This window comes from the organism of the source record quoted next, unplaced genomic scaffold (assembly GCF_019419815.1).
Source record: "Pyrus x bretschneideri cultivar Hongxiangsu unplaced genomic scaffold, Pyrus_bretschneideri_v1 Contig65, whole genome shotgun sequence".
In the NCBI taxonomy this organism is placed as follows: domain Eukaryota; kingdom Viridiplantae; phylum Streptophyta; class Magnoliopsida; order Rosales; family Rosaceae; genus Pyrus; species Pyrus x bretschneideri.
The window spans coordinates 242734-267884 of NW_025999804.1; the positions used below are offsets into that span (position 1 = coordinate 242734).

Consider the following 25151-nt stretch of genomic DNA (forward strand, 5'->3'; position numbering starts at 1 on the left):
ACGGTTAAGCGGTGGTTGATCTACGTAACAAGACTTTTCAAATTGTCACTGTAACCTTATATACGTAACAATTATGTTTTCATTGTATCCACTATACCAATATATTGACGTTAAAGTTTCTCCCATTCTGTGCGTATCATGTGCATGTATTGTACATATTATGTGCATATAGTGTATATGGTGCGTATTTACATCTTTAATACTCTTCGCATTAGCGTAGTTTACTACTTTTTTCTTTGATTCAGAGGCAGGCTCTACAAATGCGAAAAAAAAAAAAACGAACGAGTTCGTAAAACAAGTTCCTTTGATTTAGTTGGGTTCTTTCATGCCCATTCAAATTGCAATTTTCAAATCCTTGAAATATTTGATACCAAATTCAAATTAATGAATCTTCAATTCTTCATATAAAGTTTAGCGTCGTTTTTCTGATTTCGAAGAGAGAGTTGTGAGCTATGGGTTGAGATCAGATCTATGAGCATAACATGTGCATGTCGTGTACATACAATGTATGAGCGAGCTTAATATGAAGAGAGCAAACAACTACGCTAAACAATTTCATCCATATCATTTTCTCTTCCTTCTTTCCACTTTGATTTCTCTCTTTTTCCTCAAATTTATCTCAAAACCAAAAGGCAACTAACCTTTAATACGTTTTTTCATTTAATTGCAGCCAAAGCCAAACCCTATTTTAGTGCTTGTAAATTTGGATCGAGAGAGGGAACAGAGGGAGGGAGAAGACAGAAGAATGAAAACCCACATATAAATTAGAAAAATGATAAAAAAATAAAAATGGAATGATTTGGGTCTCCTCCAAGAAACACCAAATCAATCACTTTAACTCCAAAAATCCATCAATCAAAAAGAAAAATTGAGCAAACCCAATTCACAAAACCTATAAATGAAAAGGTAAAAATCGAAATTAGGAAACTAACCCGCATGTCGCCGATTCCATCACCCTTCTCATAACCAACGGCCTTTGTCAGACGCCCTGACAGTGTTTCTTCTTCTCTCCGTTCGAAATCTCTTTTTGAACTGTAATTGACTTTGTGGTGGCCTGGTCCGAGCTTGCAAACTGGATCCAAGGTCAGGGTGGCGGGTTTTGGATTCGTTTGCTTCAGAATTTGAGGTTTTCAGTCGAATTCTAAGTACTCGCCGTTGACTAGAGGCTTTGAATCGAACTCGAACGAATTTTGCAAGTTCAAATTTGTGGATTTGGGAGTTGTGAGGACGATTACTTGGGTGGGGAGAGAGAGAGAGCTTCAATGAAGAAGATGAGTGGGTTAGAGAGAGAGATTGGATGAAGAAGATGAGTGGGTTAGAAAGAGAGCTCTTAGGTGAAGAAGTTGGGTGAGTTAGGGTTCTTCGAACTGGAATCGAGCGAGAGAGATTTTCTCTCTCCTCTCTCTATTTTTCTCTACAAAATGAGAAATGAGGGTTGAAATTTCTAGATAACCCATTTATATGGGAGGACAATTTGATCATTTCAAAGTGTAGAAAACAAATCATATTTCTATCATTTTTGTGCATGGCATATGCATAATCGAAATGTCCTAAAATTAAGAAATTATCCTATTTCTAGATATTTCCTTTTTATTAAACAAAATATAATACAAAAATACACACTGGCGGCTGGAGCTCTGCTCCTTCTTCCTCTTCATTACGTGACTCCGTCTTCCATTGTTGAATGCTAGCTACAGGTTAAGATCAAATCGGACCTTATCATCTCCTTCACCAGTAAACCGGACCCTATCATCTCCTCTACCAGTAAACCACCAACTCTGACCGTCCTTCGCCACAGTCAAGCTTCCGCCCTCCGATCGCCGCCAAGAGAGTATCAGATGCAGAAATTGGGAGATTTCAAGCTTCCCCAATTCTTCAATTACCCTCCATACTTCACACTCCAACCCGTCAGAGAGACCCGCAAGAAGCAGATACAGCTATGGAATGACCTCATCCTCGACTACTGCAAAACCCATAGCATCTTCGTGATCGGATTGGAAGACCAAGACTTTCCGCTCTTCTCAAACCCCGCGATCGAGCGATCTCTCACCCACGAAGCCCGGGAAGCCTTTCTCTCGACGTTGGTGGCGCAGGGCCGAGCGGAGTGGCTGGATAAGGGCCGCCGGAAGTGCCTTGTGCTGTGGCATCGGATTCAGGACTGGGCTAATATTGTCCTAGACTTCGTCAAGGACAATGGGTTGAAGGATAGTGTGATGACGGTTGAGGAAATCCGATCTGGGATTGAGTCTAGGGGGACGGAGCTTCATGGGATTGATCGGACGGTTCTGATGAGGGCTTTGAAACTGCTGGAGCAGAAAGGGAAGCTTGCAATCTTCAAGGGGACTACGGCGGATGACGAGGGCGTGAAGTTTTCCATTTGATTTTGGTACCCTTTTGACTCTTAATCCAGGATTAGGAAAAACCCCATTTGTAATATGTGCTGTTTGTTTTGATTAGATGAACTGGTACTTGTGTTCATCAGATGCTTGAGGCCTAATTTAAATGAGAATATGATTTTGAGCACTCATATTTTTCTCTTAAATCTTTGCTGCATTATACATTGGTATGCTTTTATTTATAGGTAATATATAATGATGGTCATTTGCTATCGTTGCTGTAGATTATGGTTTTATATCAGTTTTTCGATTATAAATGCATCAAAGCATGAACTTTGGATTCTACTTTTTATCTGCATCAGCAGTTTGGTGGGCGTTGTTTCCTTCCCTGCAGATTTAGAGGATCAGTATGAGAAGGTACCTGTGTCTAAAAACTAGTAATTATAACTGAGAAAATATGTGTTGTTTCTGCTCTCATTAGAAAACTGCATGCTTGTGCAACTTGAAATGGAATGCTTGTTTCTGTAATTTTCTGCGTATAGCAATAAATATGTATTGCTGTCTAAGCATATGAAAATATAAAATCTAGATGCATGCTAAGGTACTTTTTCAAGTCTATATATTTTTCGTTTGCCGCATCACACTTTTGTTTACTGTTGCACAGCTTCTTGTTATTACAATTGTTTTTCCAGCGAACCCACTGGTCTGTTTGCATAATGATATGCTGCTTTTATGCTGTTTGACACCACATATGCTCTAGTGTTGAATTGGCAATGCAGCATCCGTTTCTTTGTACTTTCTGAAGTATTACAAGAATGATAAAAAGTTAAAACTAAAGAAAAGCTAAGTTGAATTCTTAATATCATATACGTTTCCACAATAATGGGTGTAGCCACATTGGTCAGAGCAGATGTGCTCCCCTCTATGCACCCGAGTTTGAATCCATGTCCCTGCAATTTAGATTAGTTTAAAGTAGACCTTTATGACAGAGAATCCAAATATCAAGTTTTGCAGAACAGGAAACATCAACATGTGGGCCCTCAGTTATGACTTTCTTTTATCATTTGAAGTTTTATGCATCCTTTTCATTAACCTTCTAAATGCATCGCTTATTTTTGTTTCATACCAGTTCGACTCAGCAGCATACTGAAAGGTCAGGTTTAAAGAAGGCCTTCCATTGATCTTCCAGTAAGATTCCCAAACATTATCTAGCTTTTTTTTTTTTTTTTTTTTTTTTTTTTTTAGGAATAACAAAGCTAGCTACAAGCATGTATTCTACCTGTGTCAATCACTGATATAGTACTAGGACTCATGGTCTACTCCTACCAGTATTAGGACTAATCTACACTACTGCAACAGAGACGCGGACACGGACTCACTTTAAAGCCCTGCACCTTAAGATCTGTATGTTGGTCATTGAACTTTTCTTATGGACTCGCTATTAACATTCATGCTTCAAGGACATAGTTGGAATCCATTTATGTTCTTTAAATTTTTTTAAGGACGAGGTGTCGGGTTCAATATATTAATCTAATGGTTATAACTGAATTATCACAAGCCTACTATTTCAACCTTATTTATCAACTGCTACTTGTTGCCCAGTCTAGTTGTGGTCCCTCCTTGAAGCTCAAGGAATTGAAGAATTCTTACAGATTGACCTACAGATACTTAGGCCAATTCTTAGACTGCCTTTGCCGAAGATAATTCACCTTCCTATCATAGGATTTTACCTACGAAGTTACGTAATCTTGTTTAATCTCTGGCGTGCCACACCGTGTGCTATAAATGACCAGTTCCCATTGACATTGATTTATAATTTTATATGCACCATTGGTCTAGCAGAAGGAGCTCTTTTCTTATATTTAGTTATTCTAACTTCAAAGTCTTTGGAGAGTCATTTTGTCAACTTATGCCCTTTCAGAATGAGATCATGATTGCATATATTTGATCAGTTGCCTTCGTTTTCTGGTAAACATCGTGTGTCTGATATCTAGCACACTCGCATGCACCTTTGTGGGATTTCAGTTTTAGTATGTGAAAACGCACCGCAACATAACGCTTTCATTTCAATTCTCATGCATGCAATTCTTTACTTTGCAGTACATGGTCCCGCTTGTGATTAACTTGCCTTGTTCATGCAAAACCATAAAAGCCAAGATGCCTCGCAAAGAGTTGGCGGATGGGTTAGGTGAATGAGATGACCGTACGTGTAGTCACGTTGCATGATCCCAACCCGAAGGCTTCATAGGGTGCTGAGAAGATGGTATTCCTTGCTTGTGTACCATTCATCCCCAGCAGCTCCATTGCTTTGTTTGTGAACTTGAAGCCGAACAAATTGCACATTGTAAGGCATTTTCGTTTGCGCCGTTCCAGCTTTGCAATAAACTATAAGCTTGATATTAAGTTGGGAGCGTATCTCTAAAGACTCTACAAACATATAAATGGTCTAACAAAAGGATGTGCTTAAATGTAAAACTTGCGTGATTTTGAGTATGAGTTGTCTTCAAATGTCACATGCTAGCTTGAAATCGATCCTATAATTTGTGCATTTTATGTAGATGACCCATTTAACTTTCTATCTTAAGAACCAATTGCTTAGTCTAATCCCAAATTATGTAATGTAAAATATGGCCATCTTTACACAATTATTAATTAGGATAGGGATCAAACTACAACCAAATTAACGACTTCTATTTTATAAACAACCGTTTCAAAAGTACTTCATCAAATTCATCTAAATGTTTTTAGGAACTCAGATGTTTCCCAACTTGCTTGTTTTTCTTGCATGAAAAATTATAAGCACAAAGAATGATGGATATTTCCCATAGGATTCCTCCTTGGGCCAAATACTTTTATGCATATTGCTAAAATAGAGTTAATTTCTTGATATATTCATCTCCCAATCGGAGGATTTATATACGAATACAAGCAATGATGATCAGGTATGAAACCAATACAAGAAGTCATAAAAAAACTGCTATGAAACTACTGCCTATATCTAAATTTACTGCTTACAACTACTCTATTAATTACAATGGATTTCATGTGTGATTTCCTAATTCTTTAGACAACAATGGCTGCTTCAGTTAACACTCCTCCTGAAGTTGGTGCATAAATATCTCGAATGCCCAACTTGTTGAGTGAAAGATGGAAAATCCTACTTGACATTGCCTTTGTTATATCTGCTAGCTGGTCATCACTCTTCAACCAACCTTTCCTTAATGAAGTGCCTATCCACTTCAACATGTTTAGTACGATCATGTTGAATTGGATTATGAGCAATGCTAATGGTAGCTTTGTTATCACAATAAAGATTTGATGGCTTTGTAGAATTGAAACCAATTTCTCTCAACAAAATCTTGAGCCATAACAATTCTAGCACACCGTGTGCCATACCTCTAAATTCAGCTTCATCATTGGATCTAGCCACTACTTGTTGCTTCTTACTACGCCAAGTAACTAGATTTCCTCCAACAAATGTAAAATATCCAGAAGTCAATCTGCGATCAGTTACTGACCCAGCCCAATCTGTGTAAGTGTATCCTTCAACTTCTTGAGGTCCATGATTGGAAAACATCAAGCCTTTTCCAGAAGCAGACTTCAAATACCTGAGAATGCATTGTACAACATCCATGTGGGCTTCACTTGGCCTATGCATAAATTGACTCACCTTACTTACAGCATAGGCTATGTTAGGTCATGTCAACCTCCCAACTAATCTTTGGTATCTTTCCTTGTCAGCTGAAACTTGATCAGGATAGTCTCCCAATCTATGGTTTTGCTCAATTGGTGTGTCTGCAGGTTTACAAGCTAACATCCCAGTCTCAGTTAATAAGTCTATAACATATTTCTTTTGAGAAAGAAAAATGCCATGCTTTGATCTTGCAACTTCAATACCCAAGAAATATTTCAGAATACCCAAGTCTTTCATTTCAAATTCCTTGGCTAGATACTTTTGAAGTTTTTGAATTTCCTCGACATCATTACCTATAACCACCATATCATCCACATAAACAATTAAGGCTGTAAGTTTACCTCTATCATGCTTAAGAAATAAGGTATGGTCAGCTTGAGTTTGCTTGAACCTATAATTTCTCATCGATTGAGCGAACCTGCCAAACCATGCCCTTGGTGATTGCTTCAATCCATACAAGGACTTTCTCAACCTGCATATTTTGCCAATATCGCAAGTGGTAGTGAATCCAGGAGGAAGATCCATGTATACCTCTTCATCCAAGTCTCCATGTAAAAATGCTTTTTTCACATCAAACTGTCCTAAAGGCCACCCTAGATTAGCTGCCAATGACATAAGAACCCTAATAGTGTTGATCTTCACTATCGGAGCAAATGTCTCCTGATGATCAATGTCATAGGTTTGAGTATAACCTTTGGCTACCAATCTAGCCTTGTACCTCTCCACTGAACCATTAACTTTATGCTTTACTATGAACACCCATCCACACCCAATAGGTTTCTTGTCTTCAAGAAGTTTAACCAGTTCCCAAGTGGAGTTTTTTCGAATAGCTTCCATCTCTTCAATCATAGCTTTTTTCCATTTTGAATTTTTAAGAGCATCCTGTAACTTATTAGGAATTGAGACTGATGACAATTGGTTTGCAAAAGCTATATAAGAGTTTGACAAGCGATGAGATGAAACAAAATTAGATATAGGATATTGAATACCCTTTGTAGAAGAATGACCATAACGAACAGGGGGTATCCCTCGATTTTCTCGAATAGGATAACGAGAACCCTGAGACTCATGATGTGGTTCATTTGAATCATTTGGATCAGCACTTAATGGAATCTCATGATTGGACTCATCAAATATAGTAGGCTGAAGAGAGGGAGAGTGAGTGGTTACCTCAGGATAATTCGTATGAGTAGTAGTTGATTGGTCAGAGAGTTGGTCAATGAGGGGATTTATTTGTGGGTGGTCTATCTCATCATCCACTTTTTCCTTTTCTTTTCCTTTATCTCCCCTTTTTCTTGTCCTCTCATACACCTTCAATATTTTTCCACTCTTTGCATCATCATTAGGCAAATTTGCACCATCACCGGCATCAGACAAGTGTTCATCCAAAAAATGCATACCACCAATGTCAAGTGGCAACTGCTCTTCCTCCTTACTCCTTATCTCCCCCTGAAGAGAAGTGGCCGAATCTCCCTCTGAAAAATAAGCCTCTTGTTCCTGAAAGGTAACATCCATAGAGACAAAAATTTTCCCATTGGGAGGATAGTAACATCAATACCCTTTCTGAGTAGCAGAATAGCCAATAAACATACATTTGATGGCTCGAGGATCCAACTTATCACGATTTTGCATGTGGACATGAACATAGCAGACACAACCAAACACTTTTGGAGGAATATGAAGGAGTGAAGGAAGAGAATGATATTGGGAAAGGGTTTGGATAGGTGTTTGAAATTGTAGAACACGTGATGGCATTCGGTTGATAAGAAAAACCGTTGTGTGAATGGCATCACCCCAAAAACGTTTAGGAACATGCATAGATCGAGCCACATCCAAGAGGTGATGATTTTTACATTTTGCTATACCGTTCTGTTGAGGAGTATGTGGACAAGATGTTTGATGAATGGTACCTTGTTGTTGAAAAAATGTTCCAAGTCCATAATTCAAATACTCTTTCCCATTGTCAGATCGAACAACTTGAATTTTAGCATTAAATTGGGTTTGAATCATTTGATGAAAGATTGGAAAAATCGATATAACCTCACTCTTACTTTTTAGTAAGTATACCCAAGAAACTCGAGTGTAGTCATCAATGGAAGAGACAAGGTATTTAGCACCAGTATAAGTAGGATTATGAAATGGTCCCTAAACATCAGAATGAATGAGAGAGAAAGGAACATCACTTTTATTGGAACTTAAAGGAAATGAGACACGATGATTTTTAGAAAAGATGCAAGTTTCACAATGGAAATTAGAAACCTTGACTTTAGAAAATAAAGAAGGGAATAGATATTGCAGATACTGCAAGGAAGGATCTCCCAATCTTTTGTGCCATAACCAAATTTTTTCAGAAGCTTCAAATTGTTTAGCTTCCACTTGACAACTGTAACTTGTCTTCTCACAATCTGGTGGTAAGTCCAAGTAGTATAGACCTCCCCTTTCTCTACCATGACCAATCAATGCTTTCGTTCAAATATCCTGAAACCAACAATGAGTAGGAGAAAAGATGGCAAGACAGTTTAGTTGATTTGTAAGTTTACCAATGGAAAGCAAATTGTGAGAAAGATTAGGAACATGTAAAACAAATGAGAGAGATAGGCATGGTGTTAATGAGATGGAGCCTACTCCAAGCACTGGAGTGGAAATACCATTAGCAACTTTAACGGTATTTAAAGGTGGAGTAGTGTGAGAAGCAAACCATGAAGAGTTATTGGTCATATGGTTAGAAGCCCCTGAATCAATGATCCACGGTTTATTTGGAGCATCAAATGTGGTGTTCAAGGCAAAACCAAAGTTACATACGTTGACTAAGGAGGTGGAAGTAGTAGTAGGAGAAATTGAGTGGGCAGATCTACTCGAGGCACGAAAGGCGTTGGTGTAGTAAAGTGTGCTTGTGATCCAACAATGCTTTTCTTTTCATTTTCCTTCTTTTGAACCCACCAATCAGGATATCCATGCAACTTAAAACAAGTGTCTCTGGTATGCTTATCCTTGTCACAATGAGTACACTTCCTTGTATCAGTAACTTTAGATCCACTTGATCAAGAATTTGAGACTCCACGAGGAAATCGAGACGGAGCAGCTACCATGGCTGATCCTTCCACTTGTGGGCCAACCAACATAATGGTTTGCCTACTTGCTTCAGCATTCACAAGAGCATAAGCAGCACGAACAGATGGCAAAGGTGTTTGAGTCAAAACTTGACTATGAACATGATCTAAATGAGGATCAAGGCCAGCCAGAAAATCATACAATCTTTCTTCTGAAATTTTTGTCTCTCGAGCAGCAACATCATCAGCACATTTCAATTTTCCAGGACGCAAGAAATCTATTTCTTGCCATGTTTGATGAAGTTTACGATAATATGCAGATAAAGGCTCACCATTCTGGCAAGTCGCCAGTGCTTGACGACAAAGTTCATATAATTTTGATGCATCTTTTTCAATCAAGTAAGTTTGGGTAACATCATCCCAAACATCTTTTGCAGTAGAGAGTCGGAGAAAAATGGCCCACAAATCTCTGGTCATGGAGTAGAGAAGCCAAGATTAAACCATGGCATTCTCTTCCTCCCATATAGCATACGATGCATCGGCTTCTGCTGGTGCCTTCTTTTTTCGACTGACATAAGACCATTTGCCTCTCACGAGGAATAGTTGGACCCATCCAACTTGTCTAGGGTGATATGTAGAGACATATCATTTTGTGTAATAGCAACTGAAACAGTGGTCTTGGAGTCACCCATTACTACTGCAATGAATTCTCGTTATTGAAACAAGAGAGAGCCAGTCTCACAGAGAGAGGTGCAAGAACAAAATGCAAGGAGGAAGAGGCAATGACACGGGTTTGTTGGGTGATTCCAACGGGTATGGTTTATAGGGCATGGGGTAGTATTTAATTTTTTTTTGTTTTTTGGAAAGTTTTATGGTTCGTGGAGATATTGCAAATGGACAGAAGATGGGTAGAGATGTAGCGGAATGTATATGGTTAACAAGCTCAATATGGATAGTGATGTTGGCAGATATGGCCAAAAAGAGAGATTGGATTGGTATGAAATTAAAAGGCCTGCTATTCTGTAGGTCTTATGGGGTAGATGGCAGTAGTGCCAGTAGGTTAATCAGAATAGAAACTCTTCTTTTGGATCAGAATGGCTTTGATACCATGCCAAAATAGAGTTAATTTCTTGATATATTCATCTCCCAATCGGAGGATTTATATAGGTATACAAGCAATGATGATCAGGTATGAAACCAGTACAAGAAGTCATAAAAAAACTGCTATGAAACTACTGCCTATATCTAAATTTACTGCTTACAACTACTCTATTAATTACAAGGGATTTCATGTCTGATTTCCTAATTCTTTAGTCAACAGTGGCTGCTTCAGTTAACACATACCTCTTCTGGTTGATCTATACTGTACTCTATTCTCGTAAGATGATAAATGCAAAAATCCATAAAAATAATAAATAAAAAAATCGATTAAATAAATTTCTTGTGGTTAATGTGTAGAGCAATTGCAAAAATCCATAGTCGATTTCCACATACTTCTCTTTTGGCAACGCTCCTTGTTTTACTGTATAAGCTTGGAGGGAAAGATCACTTCTCTCCTTAATGAAGCGCACAACTCTGTTTGAACATGATTCTCTAGGCAGCTCAGCTTTTGGTTTTGGCTGTTTTGTAAGTGTCCTGTTTGGTTTGCAAGGGAAGGGGCTACTTGGTCTGTTCCATCAGGCTATCCTATGTGAAACTCAAAACTATGGGCTTGAACTTTTGGTGCTCCCAAGTAGCCCAATTTTCCATAACCTTAGCGTCACGTAGTCCAATAAACTTCTGTAATCATCCAAACCACGATTCACTTTCAAGCCTTGATATATATGACTTGCGCCCCCTTTAGCAGGCGTGGTTTATGTATGATGTTAATATCGTAACATGGCTTGGCACAATAAATATGGATGAATTTGCATGGACTTGGCTAAACTTTAGCTAGAAGCTCATATAGGTAGCCAACTTTTCAGAATGTTCCAAGTATGAAATGATTCGTTGTTTCAAGAAAAAAAAGAGTATGAAATGATTCTCAAGGACAAAATATAAGGTGGTCGTGTAACATGGATGACTTTGCAAAATCATGTGCAAGTAAAAAAGAAGTTGCAACCACAAGATTATGTGGATTAATAAAAAAGTTCCCCGTTGGTCATACAAATTAATCAACAATTTTGAACAAGAGGAGGGGGAAACTGAAGAAACTGTGGTAGAGGATCATCAGATTCGTTCAAGAAATAAAGTTTCTTTTTTCGAACAAAGGTTAATGTTGTGATTATAAATACAATTTGAATTATTTAGAAATCTTATTCTACAACTCTTAACTGAAATAAAGGGGACTCCAAACAGACACCGGCCACTAAAACGGGCTCAACTGATCCCACCCTGTGATAATGTTACCCGGGATTAAGTATACAGGGATCTCTAGTTCAACTCGAATGGAAAAATAAAGAGATACCTTGCCCGCAAGAATGACGAAACAGCATTGGTACTGCACTTTACTCCCCGACAGTCAATCCAAACCCGAATTTGTAGTCTTTCTTTCTGTGATCAATCTGCAAGGCGTATATTTTAGTACTTGACAAAGAAGTGGCAAAAAAAAGTTCACCTAATTGAGAAGAGGAAGAACGGCACACACAACATTGCTAAATCCTCACCTCTGCAGAAAGAACAAAATTAAGACCCATATTTAGTCGCTCTTCCAAAAATGCAGCTACGGTGCCATTGGAATCAATCTTTCCTCTAAGACGGCACTGCAACAATGATAAAAGTTAGCCAAGAACAGTCAACGCTTAAAAATTCATATTTGATTTACCAACACAAATTAGGTAAGCATACAGTCCTCCTTGACGCCATCACGACAAAGGGCACAAACAAAATTCATGATGAGACATGAACTGGGTTTTGTATCAGTGCAATAGAACACCGAGGAAAAAAAATCCATATCTAGGTTTTCAAAAGACAAGGCAGCATTTTTTGTGTATTGCATGGATACACTGCATATATACATAACAATCTTATGATGCCAGACTGAACCTGAATCTGGATCAAGGTCCGCACAGAATTAAACAGGCCACAATGTCCAAGAAATCATGTTTCACGAAACTGTTCACCTACTAGGTGGTAACATACTCCAGCAGCAATCCAATACCACTGGTTGTGTAACTTAAACCCTAAAATGTTCACCTACTAGTAAGATCACAACATAAGAAGAAAAAGAGATTGTCTATTTATTGCAATGAAATAGGAATCATTGATTTATACATCTCCCACTACACCATTATAATGATTCATGAATATTTGGACATTAAAATACGAAAGCTACCTGTCGAAGAATGTAATCATAACCAAAACTAGCCGTGACATCTCTTGACATGTAGTTGTACATGAAATCTGATGCAAGAGAAACCTACAAGAAAGAAAGACTGTAAGAAAGACTTCGGAGAAACCATAAAAAAGGAAAACTCCATCAAGATATCCAATATAAAAGGTTAAAATAGATAAACTTTTCTCACCTTATCAGACACCTTTTGTACATAGCTAAGAGCAACCATTCCGGTACTAGCGACTTGCCCTGTGGCAACCTGGTGGTGCAAAGAAAAGTTGGATTAGGGTATGAATCACTAAACAGTTACTTGAGTCAAAATCTCGTATGAAAACAAAACCCGGTAGAGTTTGTTTTATAGTTGCCCAGTCATACAAAGGAGATCTCATATGAAAACAAAATCCAGTGGAATATGTTTTAGAGTTGCCCAGTCATACAAAGGAAATCTCATATGAAAACAAATGTAGTGGAGTTTGTTTAAGAGTTGCCCGGTCATACAACGGTTAGCATACTCCTTATGTTCAATAAGCTGAGGTTGACCCTTCAAGGTTCAACAGTTTGGGGCTTAATTTCCTATAACCCTATATCACCTTTGTTCATAGAACGGGCAGGTCTCGCTTGAAATAGTACCTAAGATGATTATGAAGACCATTCACAATGTTTTGTAACCCTTGCTTTCTGTTTTGCTTTGAAGCTTCCTCTAAGAATTAGGGAGTTACTGCAGTTATGAGGTTTTTTTTTCCTTCAGAAGTGGGCTACTTCTCTCCTGGTCCTGGATGAAGAGTTTATATTTATAATTTAAAAAAAAAAAGATATTTCACTCAAGGAAAGCAGGACCCTCAGACCAAAAAAAGAAGGAAAGCAGGGCCCTGCGGTACTCAACCCTCAGACCAAAAAAGAAGGAAAGCTGCGGTACTCAAATGGTGGATCTAAGGTACATGAAAATAGTAGCATTAGTCAAATGTTTAATGTGGAGGATCTTAGCCATATATCCTCTACAATAGAGACAATGAGCCTGCAACCCCATCCAATTATTAGTAAGCAATTATTTGGTTTATTGAAAAAAAAAAAAGTATTCCTCATTTCCAATTGTTCTGTCATATCATTAGTTTCCTTTATTTCCAATTATTTCAACATCATTTTTGAACCAACCCTTACAATGGTAAGAGTTTCATAAAATTAATTTCAAAAGGAAATTTTGCAATAAATGTTCATGATGTTTTAACTCTACATCATGGGCCAAGACTTACTTCACCCTAAAATTGTGGCATGAAACAAGGTTTTTGAAAAAAGAAACAAGAGTGAGCAAGCATCCAATTAACTTTAGATACATTCTACATGCACAAATCTTGATGCCTTTCTGGTGCCATAGAATGCAATAAAAACGGTCAGAAGCAATGAAAACATTATGTCGAATAACCAGGAAGTTATAATTTAAGGCTTCAAGACTTTACCATCTTGTCTGTGTTATACCGAGCAGCATAGCCAATACCAGACTTCCGATGCTGACCAGCCCAGAACACTTCACCACCCAAAGCCAGATGGGGCGTCACGCTCTGAAAAGTAATAAGCACTTTGAAGATTGGTAAAATGCGCTAGGTAAATCAATAGAGAGAACTAGGGCTCATTTGGAAGTGCTTTTAAAATGACTGAAACCGCTTTTAAAGAAAATGTTTTTGGGTTCCAAAAGCACTTGAAGTGCTTCCGGAAGAAGCATGCACTTCAAGTGCTTTTCCAAGATTCACTTACGTTTTTACAAAGGATTGGTTCCAAACACATTTTCACCAAAAGCTCTTTCGGTCATTTTAAATGCACTTCCAAATGATCCCCTAGGTGTGCCATTGACATAAAGGCAACAAAATATGCTTATCACTAGGAATTAAAATGGAACAATTAATTACAGGGAAAAACAATGGAGAATACATAATAAATGCCAGTGTAACTCATAATACATGTCACGAGTAATAGTTAGACGATAAATTTTGAGTCATTCCTGTAATTATATTATATACTTACTTTTATTGCTCCATTTACCTTTGGTTCATGCTCAAATAAAATCCAAGTGCTTTAACAGCTAAAAGAGTTTTGACAAAATCTTAGGAAACAGTTATTGGCACACTAGAAGTCATCCTTCACTTGAAGTGCAATTTCTTCCTTGGATTTATAAGCGAGGAGAGCAGGATGACCTTTATGGAGTGCCAATAACAGCTTCTACATCTTAATAGAATCATAGAAATGATAAAAGCTGGGAAAACGAAGGAAATGAAGAATAAATGCTGGAAAACAAGCAGTTAATAGTAATTGGCAAAAAGACATGGTCATCATATAGTTAAATTATATTTAGTATAATTAATACAGATTATACATTTCTGTCTTTTTGTATTAAGTGCTCTCCCAAAATGTTGTGAAATACGCAACACATGCAAAAATCAAAATAACTTTTTTCTTCATTAAGAGAAAACATAAACTTTTGTAACCGAAAGAAAAGAACACAGAAATTTAGAGAAATGAAAAAGATTACAGAAACCATGGAAAAGGCATCCACCGATGGCAAGCCCATAAACAATTACAGAACAGCTCAGTCACCAACTTAAAAAAGCATTATATGAAACAAAACACAAAAACCCTATCAAATATTTAAACTATAGCATCTTTGCCAATTACCACATGACAAGAAAATAAGTTATCCAGAAATTCGAAGATACAGAAGCCTAGAAGGGAAGCAAATAATGAACCCTCTCACGTAAAGGAAACTTATAGAATCCATTTTGTGCTGATTAATACATGTAGAGTTAGAGTGTACAACAATACGAATTATTGTGAAAAGAACTTTTCTTTTGTCATAAACTAATGAAAAGGTTAAACAGAGAATACGGTATCCAATATTTTACCTGAATGTAGTTTGCTCCAAACAATGCACCATTTCCTAGTTGAAACTGTGACCTGTAATCTTTGCCCTGTACAGAGGAAGTCAATGTTGGGTAAAGCCATATAAGTACAGAAAGATTATTAGAAAATTAATACCAAAGTGGTTAGCTCAAAATACAGAACAAAAATTAATAAATAATCATGTTATTTAAAAACAAATAAAAGAGCATTAACTCCATATACGTTGGACAATGTTTTCAAATAGAAAGTACCACATCATTTGGTCACCCCCATGTGTATTGAGTTCCAGTTGTTGAAAAAATGAGGAAAAGTAAACAGATGGGAGAAGGAAAGGAAGTCTAAATCATTTCTTCTTAAAGCCCTTGCGCTTAATCCCTAAAGCAGATCAAAGGTCATTCCAATCAAATTCTAATAGCTATCCTTAAAATCCTGGTATTTTTTTAATACTGTGGAGAAGTCCAAATTGAAAGCAAAACACCAGACCTACTTTACTACATATAACTTGTAAAATTTAAATAAAACTAGATTAAGAAGCAACTAAGGCACAACTACCATCCAATCTAGAAGATGAGTAGAAAAGAACACCCCCTAAATTCAACTGAAGCAGATGACCAAATCAAATCCCAAAACCTAACTCTGTTGGCAATGGCGGATCCAGATTTTCAAGATCGGGGGGTCCCAACATAAAAGTTCAAAAAAAATCTTACACTAACTTGGTTCCATATCACTATTTCTATTAAATTTGGTAATTTTGGTTCCATATCACTATTTCTGTTAATGTAACATATATATTATTAATTGGGAGTTGGGACTAGAGTCTAGTATTAAAAAACTTATATGAATTTGGAAGAAATAAAATTAGGCAGCTAAAGGGCAGTGGAACGACAAATGGTGGTGGGGAATAGGGTAACTTGGGTTTAAAGTTGGAAGGTTGCGACGATTGGGGCTGGGAGTTGTTAGATATAATTTGGGGATACTGGAAAAGACTGGTTCTCGGGCCCTATAGAGAAAACAGAAATATTTTAGTTTTTAAATTTTTTATAATGACCTAGCTTAAAAACGCTGTTGTTTTGGCTAGGTCTTTTAAAACAAAAATTAAAAACCTCTTCGTCTTCTTTGTTATAAGCACTGCTGCCAGCACATCCATGGAGGCAACAAGCCTCTCCACTGCACTTGCCCAAATTGTTGGAGGGTCGCAAAGGTTGATCACAAGTGTTTCTTTGGGCTTCCGAAGGGTCCCGGGTCCCTATATGGATCCGCCATGGTCATTCACAAACCCCTATATACTCCTAGTACCTCCTTGACTTACCAGCACAATAAATTCTCAAAGGGCTTTAAGCCTTATCACTTAACAGCGGATAAAAACCTGCTGTAACCACCCGACTCACTGACCTCCCTGAATATATTCTGCAATAATCTTAGAGATACTGGACAGAGAACATGTATATCATCAGCACTCCTCACCTTGCTTACACAAAAATGCACCAATGAGAAGAAAATTGAAATACATCAATTTGCTTGTCTTTGAATTAAATTGCACATGTTAACCCTACCACGAGCAAAATCAGCTTCCCCTTCCTGCTGGTAGAAATTCTAGCATTGTGTCATAGTGAAACTAAGTTCCAAATAAGACATACAAGTAGGAAGCTGAAGATCCAGATTCAATCTTCTTGAATCTACTCTAGCATCCGAAACCTACCCTTTTGCAAAACAACCAGGAAAGAAGATAATTCCTCAACCTCCACCTCATTAAGTACCTCCTAAAAGTCTAAAACCAAAATCCCAATTCACCAGAATAGATATGTCAAATGAAGGCTAAATGGTTCCATTATGGTACCTGCCTACCTGGACAACAATAAAATTAACAACCAAGGAGACAAGCTTCTAAAATTAAATTCACCCACCCAAATTATTCCCAAAATCTCATACTATCCACACTACCAACTACCAGACAGCAAGAAAATAAAAACTAATTCGACCCAATAAACCATCACGCAACAATTTTTGACACCAACCAACTAGCCATCCATATTACTGATTATTGTTCAAAAGTAAAAAGGGATTGATGAAATTAAATTAAAATTACAAGGAACTTAATGGTTCTCCACAAAAAGTTATTAAAGAGGGTAACTGCATCCACCATAAGATGTTTCTCTGCTATAAAGCCTACAACTTAATGGTTCTCCACAAAAAGTTCTTAGCTAGATTTAATACAACTGTCTCATTTTCTATCACAAGCAGTTTTTAGCTTTTGCATGACCCAACAGGAAGTTTTCTTTTGAGTGCCGCAAAACATGGAAACACAAAAAAGCGCCTTTACTACAGAAAAACTTCTACATTGCTCAAAATGTTGTCCCAAACAGGTACTTAAAAGTTAAAATAGCTATATAAAAGTTCTTTCACAATGACTGCAATGCATGTAATTTGTTTCAGAGAGAAGTTAACCTCTTCCTGGTTGGAACACCATTATATAAAAAGAAAAGTAACTGAAAGATATTCCAAAGTCAACGTCTTACCTTGTAATCAAAATTGACCATGCCATGTGACATGTGAGGCTCATTGGTAAGCTGGAAAGAAGCACAGAGAAGTTAACTAACTAGCTTAGACATTACAGATAATCTGCACAAACTCTGAAATTAAAAAAAGAGATAAAGTTCTTCAACAGTCTTTCAAATCACCTGAGAATTGGCCTTCAACGTAAGATTCTCAGATAAATCGCACTTTACTCTTGCATTAAGCCTTCCATCAGTCATCATTCTCCCAAAAAGCATCAACTGCATGACACCAAATATTTAAGTGAGAATTTAAATTCAGCTTGTCATAGAAAAGTTCCCAGATGACTAATATCATAAGATGGTTAGTTACCTTTGGATCTATAAAGTTGGCACCAAACTCATAGTGAGCAGTGGGAATTTTAATAGTTTCAGGAGATTGTGAAGGAATCTCCGTAGGTCCCATGAACACGCTGATGGCATAGGAACATTATGATTCAGATCAGTGTCTAAATACTAAGGATTAAATAGAATGATGATGGGAATGAATTGGAAGTCCGGTCAGACCTGTGACTGAGTGAGAATCTCTGATTGAGTCCTTTAGTAAAATCGAAGCGCATCCCTTCAAACAGTTCAGGCTTTAAAGACACTGCATACACACACAAATAATCTCGTCTTAGACCAACATTGGAGCACTTCTTTATTGTCCAAGTAAACCCAAAAATAAAAAGCCATTCCATTCGATTTCTAAAATCGGGCTGTGTAACATGAGACACAAAAATGATAGTTAGAAGACCTAATACATTCATATTTCTCCGAGAATTCATAATTCAAATATAAGTTATATAACATATTAATTCACAATAAAACTTTCATCAATTGCATGTAAAATAAAAGCCCAGAAAAGCAAATGTTTAAATCCTAACAAGAATAAACACAAATCCACATACTTTTCAAATTAAAGAACAAATCAGTGTAAACTAGAGAGAGAAAAATGAAACAAAAAAGGGGGGAACAGAGAGAGAGACTGACTGAGAGCTTCACGGTGGATCTCCTCATAGGGAATAGGGCAAGGAAGATTCAAGTAATCCACTTTCTCATCCTCTTTCGGCTTCGGAATCGTATCAGCCGCGGTTGGAGGGGGAGGAACGAGGCCCGCCATTGTTAGTGCTGTTTATGCTCTGCCTTCGGTCGGCAACAAAACTCGGAGGGTATCGGGTGGAGAAGGAAAGGGGAAGAATGGCTCTCGACGATTCGGATCAAATAAGAGAGAAGAGCCTCTGCAGCAACTGGAGGGCTTCGAGCGGCAAAACCTCCAAAGTCCGGAACAGTACGACGAAAAACTAATAGTCTAAAACCCTAGTGAGAGTAGCGGGTTGTTGGGTTGAGGAATCAAATGGGCCGTTGGTGCAATCCTATTACATTAGCGATGTGTGGTTGCCTAAATCGTAGTGTGTCTAAGGATATCTTGAAATATTATTTAGGATTAGATATTATCCTATTAGAGTTGTAATCCTATTAGGGTAAGGAATTAATCTTTCCTACTACTATAAATAAAGGCACAATGGATTGAGATAACATAGCTTACAATTATACATCTCTTTCTTCTCTATATGTGCCGCACCCCCTCTCTCTTTATGGCCTCCATAATTGTTCAGTAAATTATGCCTATAACACATTATCAGCATACTATTGATGTTGCGCTAAAGAGAGTTTGATCTTCAATCAAAAGAGTATTACGTTTTAATTATTCTTTTTATGATTAATTTATTATTTTATTGAATTGATCTACATGTTATTGATTCAATTTAATTTTTCTTTGTTGAATGTGATACAACCCATTGGAGATGCAATTCCAGCTTTCAGAGAAGGAGTTTCTGTTAATTCAAAGGCTTAGTTGTTTTCTGCCAATCAAGTTCTTTTGAAATAAATTAAGATATTTGAAACGACCATGAAGTATGCAAACATTCTCATGATGCATGAACCCTCTATATTTATATTTACCTTCCGATATATATATTTCATATATTTGTCAATATATATATATATATACACACACATTCATGCATTACGCAATTTTTGCTATGTGGAATATGTGAGCCAAAGAATCAAAAGAAATTAGAAGCAATTAGGATTTTTCAAACCTATAAATTTTGAACAAGAATTTAAAATCCTTGGGAAATATTCGGATGAGCCACGACCTGGGGTTTTGAAAGTTGATGGGCCTGTAGCCCTATAAAACAGCATACCAACATTTGTTTGCTAGGCTTTCTCATGGTCCATCCTGCACCAGACCAAGCCAGCCTATGCTAGGCTTGTCTGTGCCCTCGCCCCAAATTAGCCAGCAAGCCATTGCTTGCTGGGCTTGCATTGCGTCAACCAGAAGCCAGCGAAAGCTGGGCTTCCTTTCTCACCACTGCCCAAAGCTAGCAAGCCTATCGTTGTTGGGCTTTGCCCTTCTTCCCTGGCCCGCTAATTTGCAGTTAAGTTAGGCTGCTATGCAGTAATATAATGGAGCCCAAACGTATATACTCAATTCGGCTAGAGTCTACCGAATGTGTCACATCCTAGTCCCGGTTCCGCCGTAGTATGATATTGTCCGTTTTGGGCCCTAGCCACACCCTCACGGTTTTGTTTCTAGGAATTCACGCGAGAACTTCCCAATAGGTAGAATGGTATCAGAGCCACTATGTCGTGTGGTGCGGGTGTGCCGCCAAGGACGTCGAGTCCCTAAAGGGGGTGGATTGTAACATCTCACATGGACCAACGAAGAGGGGGTGATGTGCCTTATATGTACATGCCCACCTCCATATAGCACAAGGCTTTTTGGGAACTCACTGTGACACACCCCAACCCGAGATGTCCACTAGGACTCGAATCAAGATGTGTTGGCTGACACCTGGAAGGTGACGAAACCATAAAGTGTATTCATGTGGAAGATGTGAACAAATTTAAACCTAAAAGTGCCTAAGTACAAGAGTGCACGGTGAGAGGGTGTGAACCCATTTCACACGTGATAACAAAGCATAAGTAGAGTATAATAAAATAGGGTGATAATTATATCATCGATGGTAATCGTCTACTCCAAGATTTGCCAATAATCCTCGTCGATACGAAAACTGATACTAGAACCTAGAGGGGCGAAAAACAAGGGTGAGTGGGCCTGAAAATAAAGTTTTAATAAAAAACTTTTGAAAATGTTATAACCCCTCGCCGTAAAACCTGTATAGTTTCCAAAAAATAATAGTACTACGTAGGTATAAAAACCAATGCACAAGACCAGCGAAAATTGAGATATGTCATGTCATAATATTTCAGCACTAAAAGATGTAAACCAGATGTGCAACTAAAATAAAATAGTATGCCAATCGGAGTCACCTTACTTGACCTGTACGACTAGACTTATAGCTCATCAATCTAGGCTAGCACATGAGTTGGAGTCACCTAGTGTGACCTGTACGATAGGCTAGGTATAAATATGTACGCTCAAGTGCTACAATCACGTGAAAGCTATACGATAATCACGATTCTACGAGTTGGAACCACCTATTATGGTTTGTACGAGAGACTGGCACCAGAGTTGGATCCAAGGTGAGCATGTTGTGCGGGATGTGAACAATCACATAATGGCTGGCCCTGGTCCTGGGAGAAACATTAATACCGGGGTGCAACCATGATGAGCTCTAATGAATATATGCATATTCATATAATTCAACCATTTCAATCACATAATTCATAATTTTGTCACTTACAGCTAATTAATCCATGTGATGTTTGTAATGCTTCAAGCTAGAGATGATCAATGTCTTGTCAACTAAGCAAGTCGTAGTAGCTTAGTTGATGCTGGGACTATGGTTTTAAGTTACTTCGATCAACATTGCATCTTAATTAGAATAAAAAAGGATAATCTTCTTACTTGTAGGGGTGAATTGTTTCTTTTGTTTTAGTTAAGATGGCATAGTATGGGTTTTATTTCACACGAGTTTGTGAAAGCTTCATCTTGCCCATAGGTGTTGAAGTACTAGAAACTAATTAATTTGCTTGCTCGCAGGTGTAAATTAACCTAGTTTAATGAAGTTTTATTGGGGGATTAAGTTTCATGCCTTCAATTACAAATATTTCCACTGTGAGCCCCATAATAGGTTGTGGTTTTTAAGGCATGGAAATCGGTTGCATCATGACGTATTTTGGTGTCTCTTTATGAGACTTGTTGATGCAAAATATTGGACCCATGAAGGTTAATCAACGATTGCTAAGGTACGCATTGTTTAAGTCTTATGCTTGTAAATCTTTTTTATTTGAACTATAATGTCGATTTAGAGGATGAAATTTGACTACTAGAGTTTCCTTTGGACATCAAAATTGAAATGATATGAAATTGAATTTGTTATGGATGCATAAATTCATGATAGATGCACATAATTGTTTCTGGCATATTGCATGTCTTGATTTAAATTGGATGAATGACACGTCTAATGGTCACCAAAATGTACTATGTGTCTGCAAATTTTCGTAATTTTTTGCTATGTATTGTAATTATGGTGAACTTACTAGTAACCCATGCTTGTATAGACAGTTTTATTGGCAAATTGCATTGGTCTTTTGAGACATCACTTTAGACTACTATTATGACCCAAAACAGCTCTATAATTTTATTTTATGAAGATTAGTATGTCTATTTTGATCTGTATAATTTTGATAGAAATTAGGCATATAAATTGATTATGATAAATTCTAAAGTAAGTGTAACTCATTGCTGAAATTCTGTTTGACAACTTTATGTTGGTTGTGATGTCTATTTTATTATGTCTAAAATATGAAGCAATTTTGTTTAGGTACATCCTTGAAAGAAAGTATGAATGACTGTTTGCCCAATTGGGAGAATTAGTGAAAGAAAATTGGGCTTCAGACTCATTAACTTATTTGAATAAGTGTATAAACTCTAAAAGCTTAGTGAGGGTTGTTCTAAAGTTTTGAGCATTAAGTGGACTTGTATGAATCTATTAAAGTGTTATTCTATCTAGCATGAATATGTGTTTTGGTGGATGAAATTGGAATTACGTATGTCATGACTCGAATGACAATAATATGCTTAAGTTGCAAGAATGAGTACTTGGTGTATGTGTATATTTTTACTTGTAATCATTTGGATGCCTTGTTGATTATTTGTTAATCTTTAGAAAGAATTTTGAAGCTCATGGGGACTTAGCATAAATATGGAATTATTAATACAAATAAGGTGGTTGTTGGATGCATAATTTTGTATAAACAGCGGTGAATGTCTTAGTTTTACCTTTCATTGAGATTATGCTATTTAAGGTGTTAAGGAAAGGTTAAAGAAAAACAATTTTGTAGTGATATGTATTCATTGACTAAGTAAGGGTGTTCCCACAAGCATATTTCAAAAGGTATGATTTAAGTATGGATTTGCAAATTAAGTGACAATGTTGTAGATTAGTGGGAGCTTGAATTTCATGTTAGTAATGGCTGATAGGAGCATATTTATACGACTTAGTTAGCTTGTTTTCTTGCATTTAATTAGCTAAACTATGTTAATTACAGTGTTTAAAGTTATTTTCGTGCAATTTCAGGTTTTAGTGTCAAAGTATGCAAAAAGAAGCAATTTGGAGCATTCTAGAGCATTTTTGGGCCAAGATTGGATAGTGCAAGCATGGAGGCATGAGGATGGACGAATTTGAAGGCTTGAATTCAGTTAGGGAGCTGCAAGGGGGCCTAAAAACCTTATTTCTAGAAGGCTTTATCTATTCACACATGGTGCCTAATTTCTGCCTAATTTCTGTATTGGAAGAACAAGCCGTCCTACCTTGTCTCTTAGCCGTCCTACCTTGTCTCCTACCTTGTCCAAGCTACACACTTGTATCCCTTAAGTGTTTCATGTATATATATCCTTGTAATCTTGTAGAGAAAGAAAAGGAGAAAAAACATTCTCTTCCATATTTTCCACATTCTGCCTAATTTCTGCCTAATTTCTGGTACAAAACCTTTTGGTTTCAACTAAGTTCTAAACCTTTCCTAGCCCTATAAATAAGGCTTTCCAGCAAGGCACTAGGGGGGATCACTCATTCACCCAATTTTCGTCCATTCATCTAGCCACACCACTCTACACATCCTAAAATCCTAGAAACACAATTCCAGCCACTTTTACCACCTTTGCCGTAACCTTCCATCCAAGCAACCATTCAACCACCATAACCACCTTGTGCCGCCACCATTAAAGGAGAGGAGGAGCAGTGCCGTGCAGTCCAAAGGAAGGAAGAAACCTTGCACATGCAATCTGCAACTATTGGAGTGTTTGGAGTTCTTTCTTCTTTTGGTTCTGTTTTCATGTTTAATTTAACTTGCTGTTCAATTATGTTAAACATGTGGAACTAATTTCTTTTTAGTTAGAGGAAAATTTGAAGCCATGGACATATGTTCGTTATGATTTGATTTACTCCAGTTATGAATTCATGAACTTTAGATGTGGTTTACTTTTCTGTTTTGATTAAGAACTTGTTTATGTATGTGGGTTGAGGGTCGACACTTAATTTGCATGCCTAAACTTGATGCTAGGATATAAGGGAATTTCTGTTGGAAATGTGCCCTAAAACCAATCATATGATGATACTTTACGGACATTTCAAACTAATGTAGTTTAAATGTAAAGGGCAAAGATTATTGTTTGAGCCGTCTCATATAAATGTTATATGCTTAAACGATAAGTCCAAGGAATATGTGATTGGAAGAATGCGATCTAAAGAAGTTAGATTCATGAGACCATTCTTTCGTTGACACATCCTAAACGTTCCTGATCATAGGATTGTCAATTGGGCATTGACAGTCCGTTAAGATCAGTACGTGCTATGTCTTTTCTCAGGGAGAGTGACTAGTCTCGAGTCATTGGTGTGTGTGACATCAAGACAAGTACGTAGGTGCTCAATAGAGAATGAGTTCACTGAACACGATCAACAAAGAGTTCTCATATTCATGTCACATGAGAACTCATGGTTGGGATAATGCAAATTAGTCTTTTGACCTGAGGCATCACAGTTGTCTTGTGGTTAGGTCCTTAATCTTTGATTATGTCAAAGTCACTCCATCAGGAGGGTGTCCATGGCATCGTTGGGATTAAGCCACTTAGCCATGGAGGCAAGTGAATGCGCAACAAGGGATCTCTAACCTTCAAACTGTTTGAGGGAGAATACTCTATGATATGATTAAGAATCTTTGGCCAAAGTATGAATGAGATTTAGGAATGTGTTCCAAATCACATTCAAGGTAATCATATAAGCACAAGACTCACATTGGATAGTAGACATGAATAAACTATCAAACCAAACAATGTGGTCAAGAGTATTGTATTAGAGAAAGACCGTA

General features: G+C 37.4%; 2 protein-coding genes across 8 annotated transcripts; one reads left to right on the forward strand and one right to left on the reverse strand.

The window, feature by feature from the left end:
* The first annotated feature begins 1581 nt into the window (after window positions 1-1581).
* LOC125472163 (vacuolar protein sorting-associated protein 25-like) lies at window positions 1582-4849 on the forward strand. Of its 7 annotated transcripts, none has more exons than XR_007254076.1 (4): window positions 1582-2386; window positions 2621-2753; window positions 3466-3524; window positions 4437-4849. XR_007254076.1 is itself a non-coding variant. In XM_048573262.1 (2 exons), exon 1 carries the CDS (start codon window positions 1839-1841, stop codon window positions 2379-2381), a length of 543 nt encoding a protein of 180 aa, XP_048429219.1. In that variant the 5' UTR covers window positions 1582-1838; the 3' UTR covers window positions 2382-2386; window positions 4437-4849. The 7 variants fall into 7 exon arrangements, 1 of the variants encoding a protein (XP_048429219.1); XR_007254075.1 differs by having other exon boundaries at window positions 2699-2753; XR_007254079.1 differs by having other exon boundaries at window positions 2699-2753; window positions 4489-4849.
* A 6444-nt stretch (window positions 4850-11293) lies between these two features.
* On the reverse strand, window positions 11294-19098 carry LOC103942832 (mitochondrial import receptor subunit TOM40-1). Its single transcript, XM_048573263.1, has 11 exons — window positions 18807-19098; window positions 18342-18423; window positions 18148-18247; window positions 17961-18056; window positions 17799-17849; window positions 15285-15350; window positions 13848-13949; window positions 12584-12652; window positions 12394-12477; window positions 11726-11821; window positions 11294-11623 (listed from the first exon to the last, which is right to left on the reverse strand). Exons 1-11 carry the CDS (start codon window positions 18934-18936, stop codon window positions 11567-11569), a joined length of 933 nt encoding a protein of 310 aa, XP_048429220.1. The 5' UTR covers window positions 18937-19098; the 3' UTR covers window positions 11294-11566.
* Window positions 19099-25151: the final 6053 nt, after the last annotated feature.

What these genes read in the sequence shown, in the direction of transcription:
- LOC125472163 (XM_048573262.1), top strand. Translation starts at nt 1,839, where the DNA reads ATGCAGAAATTGGGAGATTTCAAGCTTCCCCAATTCTTCAATTACCCT.
- LOC103942832 (XM_048573263.1), bottom strand. Translation starts at nt 18,936, where the DNA reads ATGGCGGGCCTCGTTCCTCCCCCTCCAACCGCGGCTGATACGATTCCG. An exon ending in TTGGAGCAAACTACATTCAG is followed by an intron (nt 13,950 to 15,284) that starts GTAAAATATTGG and finishes ATTACTTTTCAG; the next exon opens with AGCGTGACGCCCCATCTGGC. An exon ending in GGTATAACACAGACAAGATG is followed by an intron (nt 12,653 to 13,847) that starts GTAAAGTCTTGA and finishes TTGCACCACCAG; the next exon opens with GTTGCCACAGGGCAAGTCGC.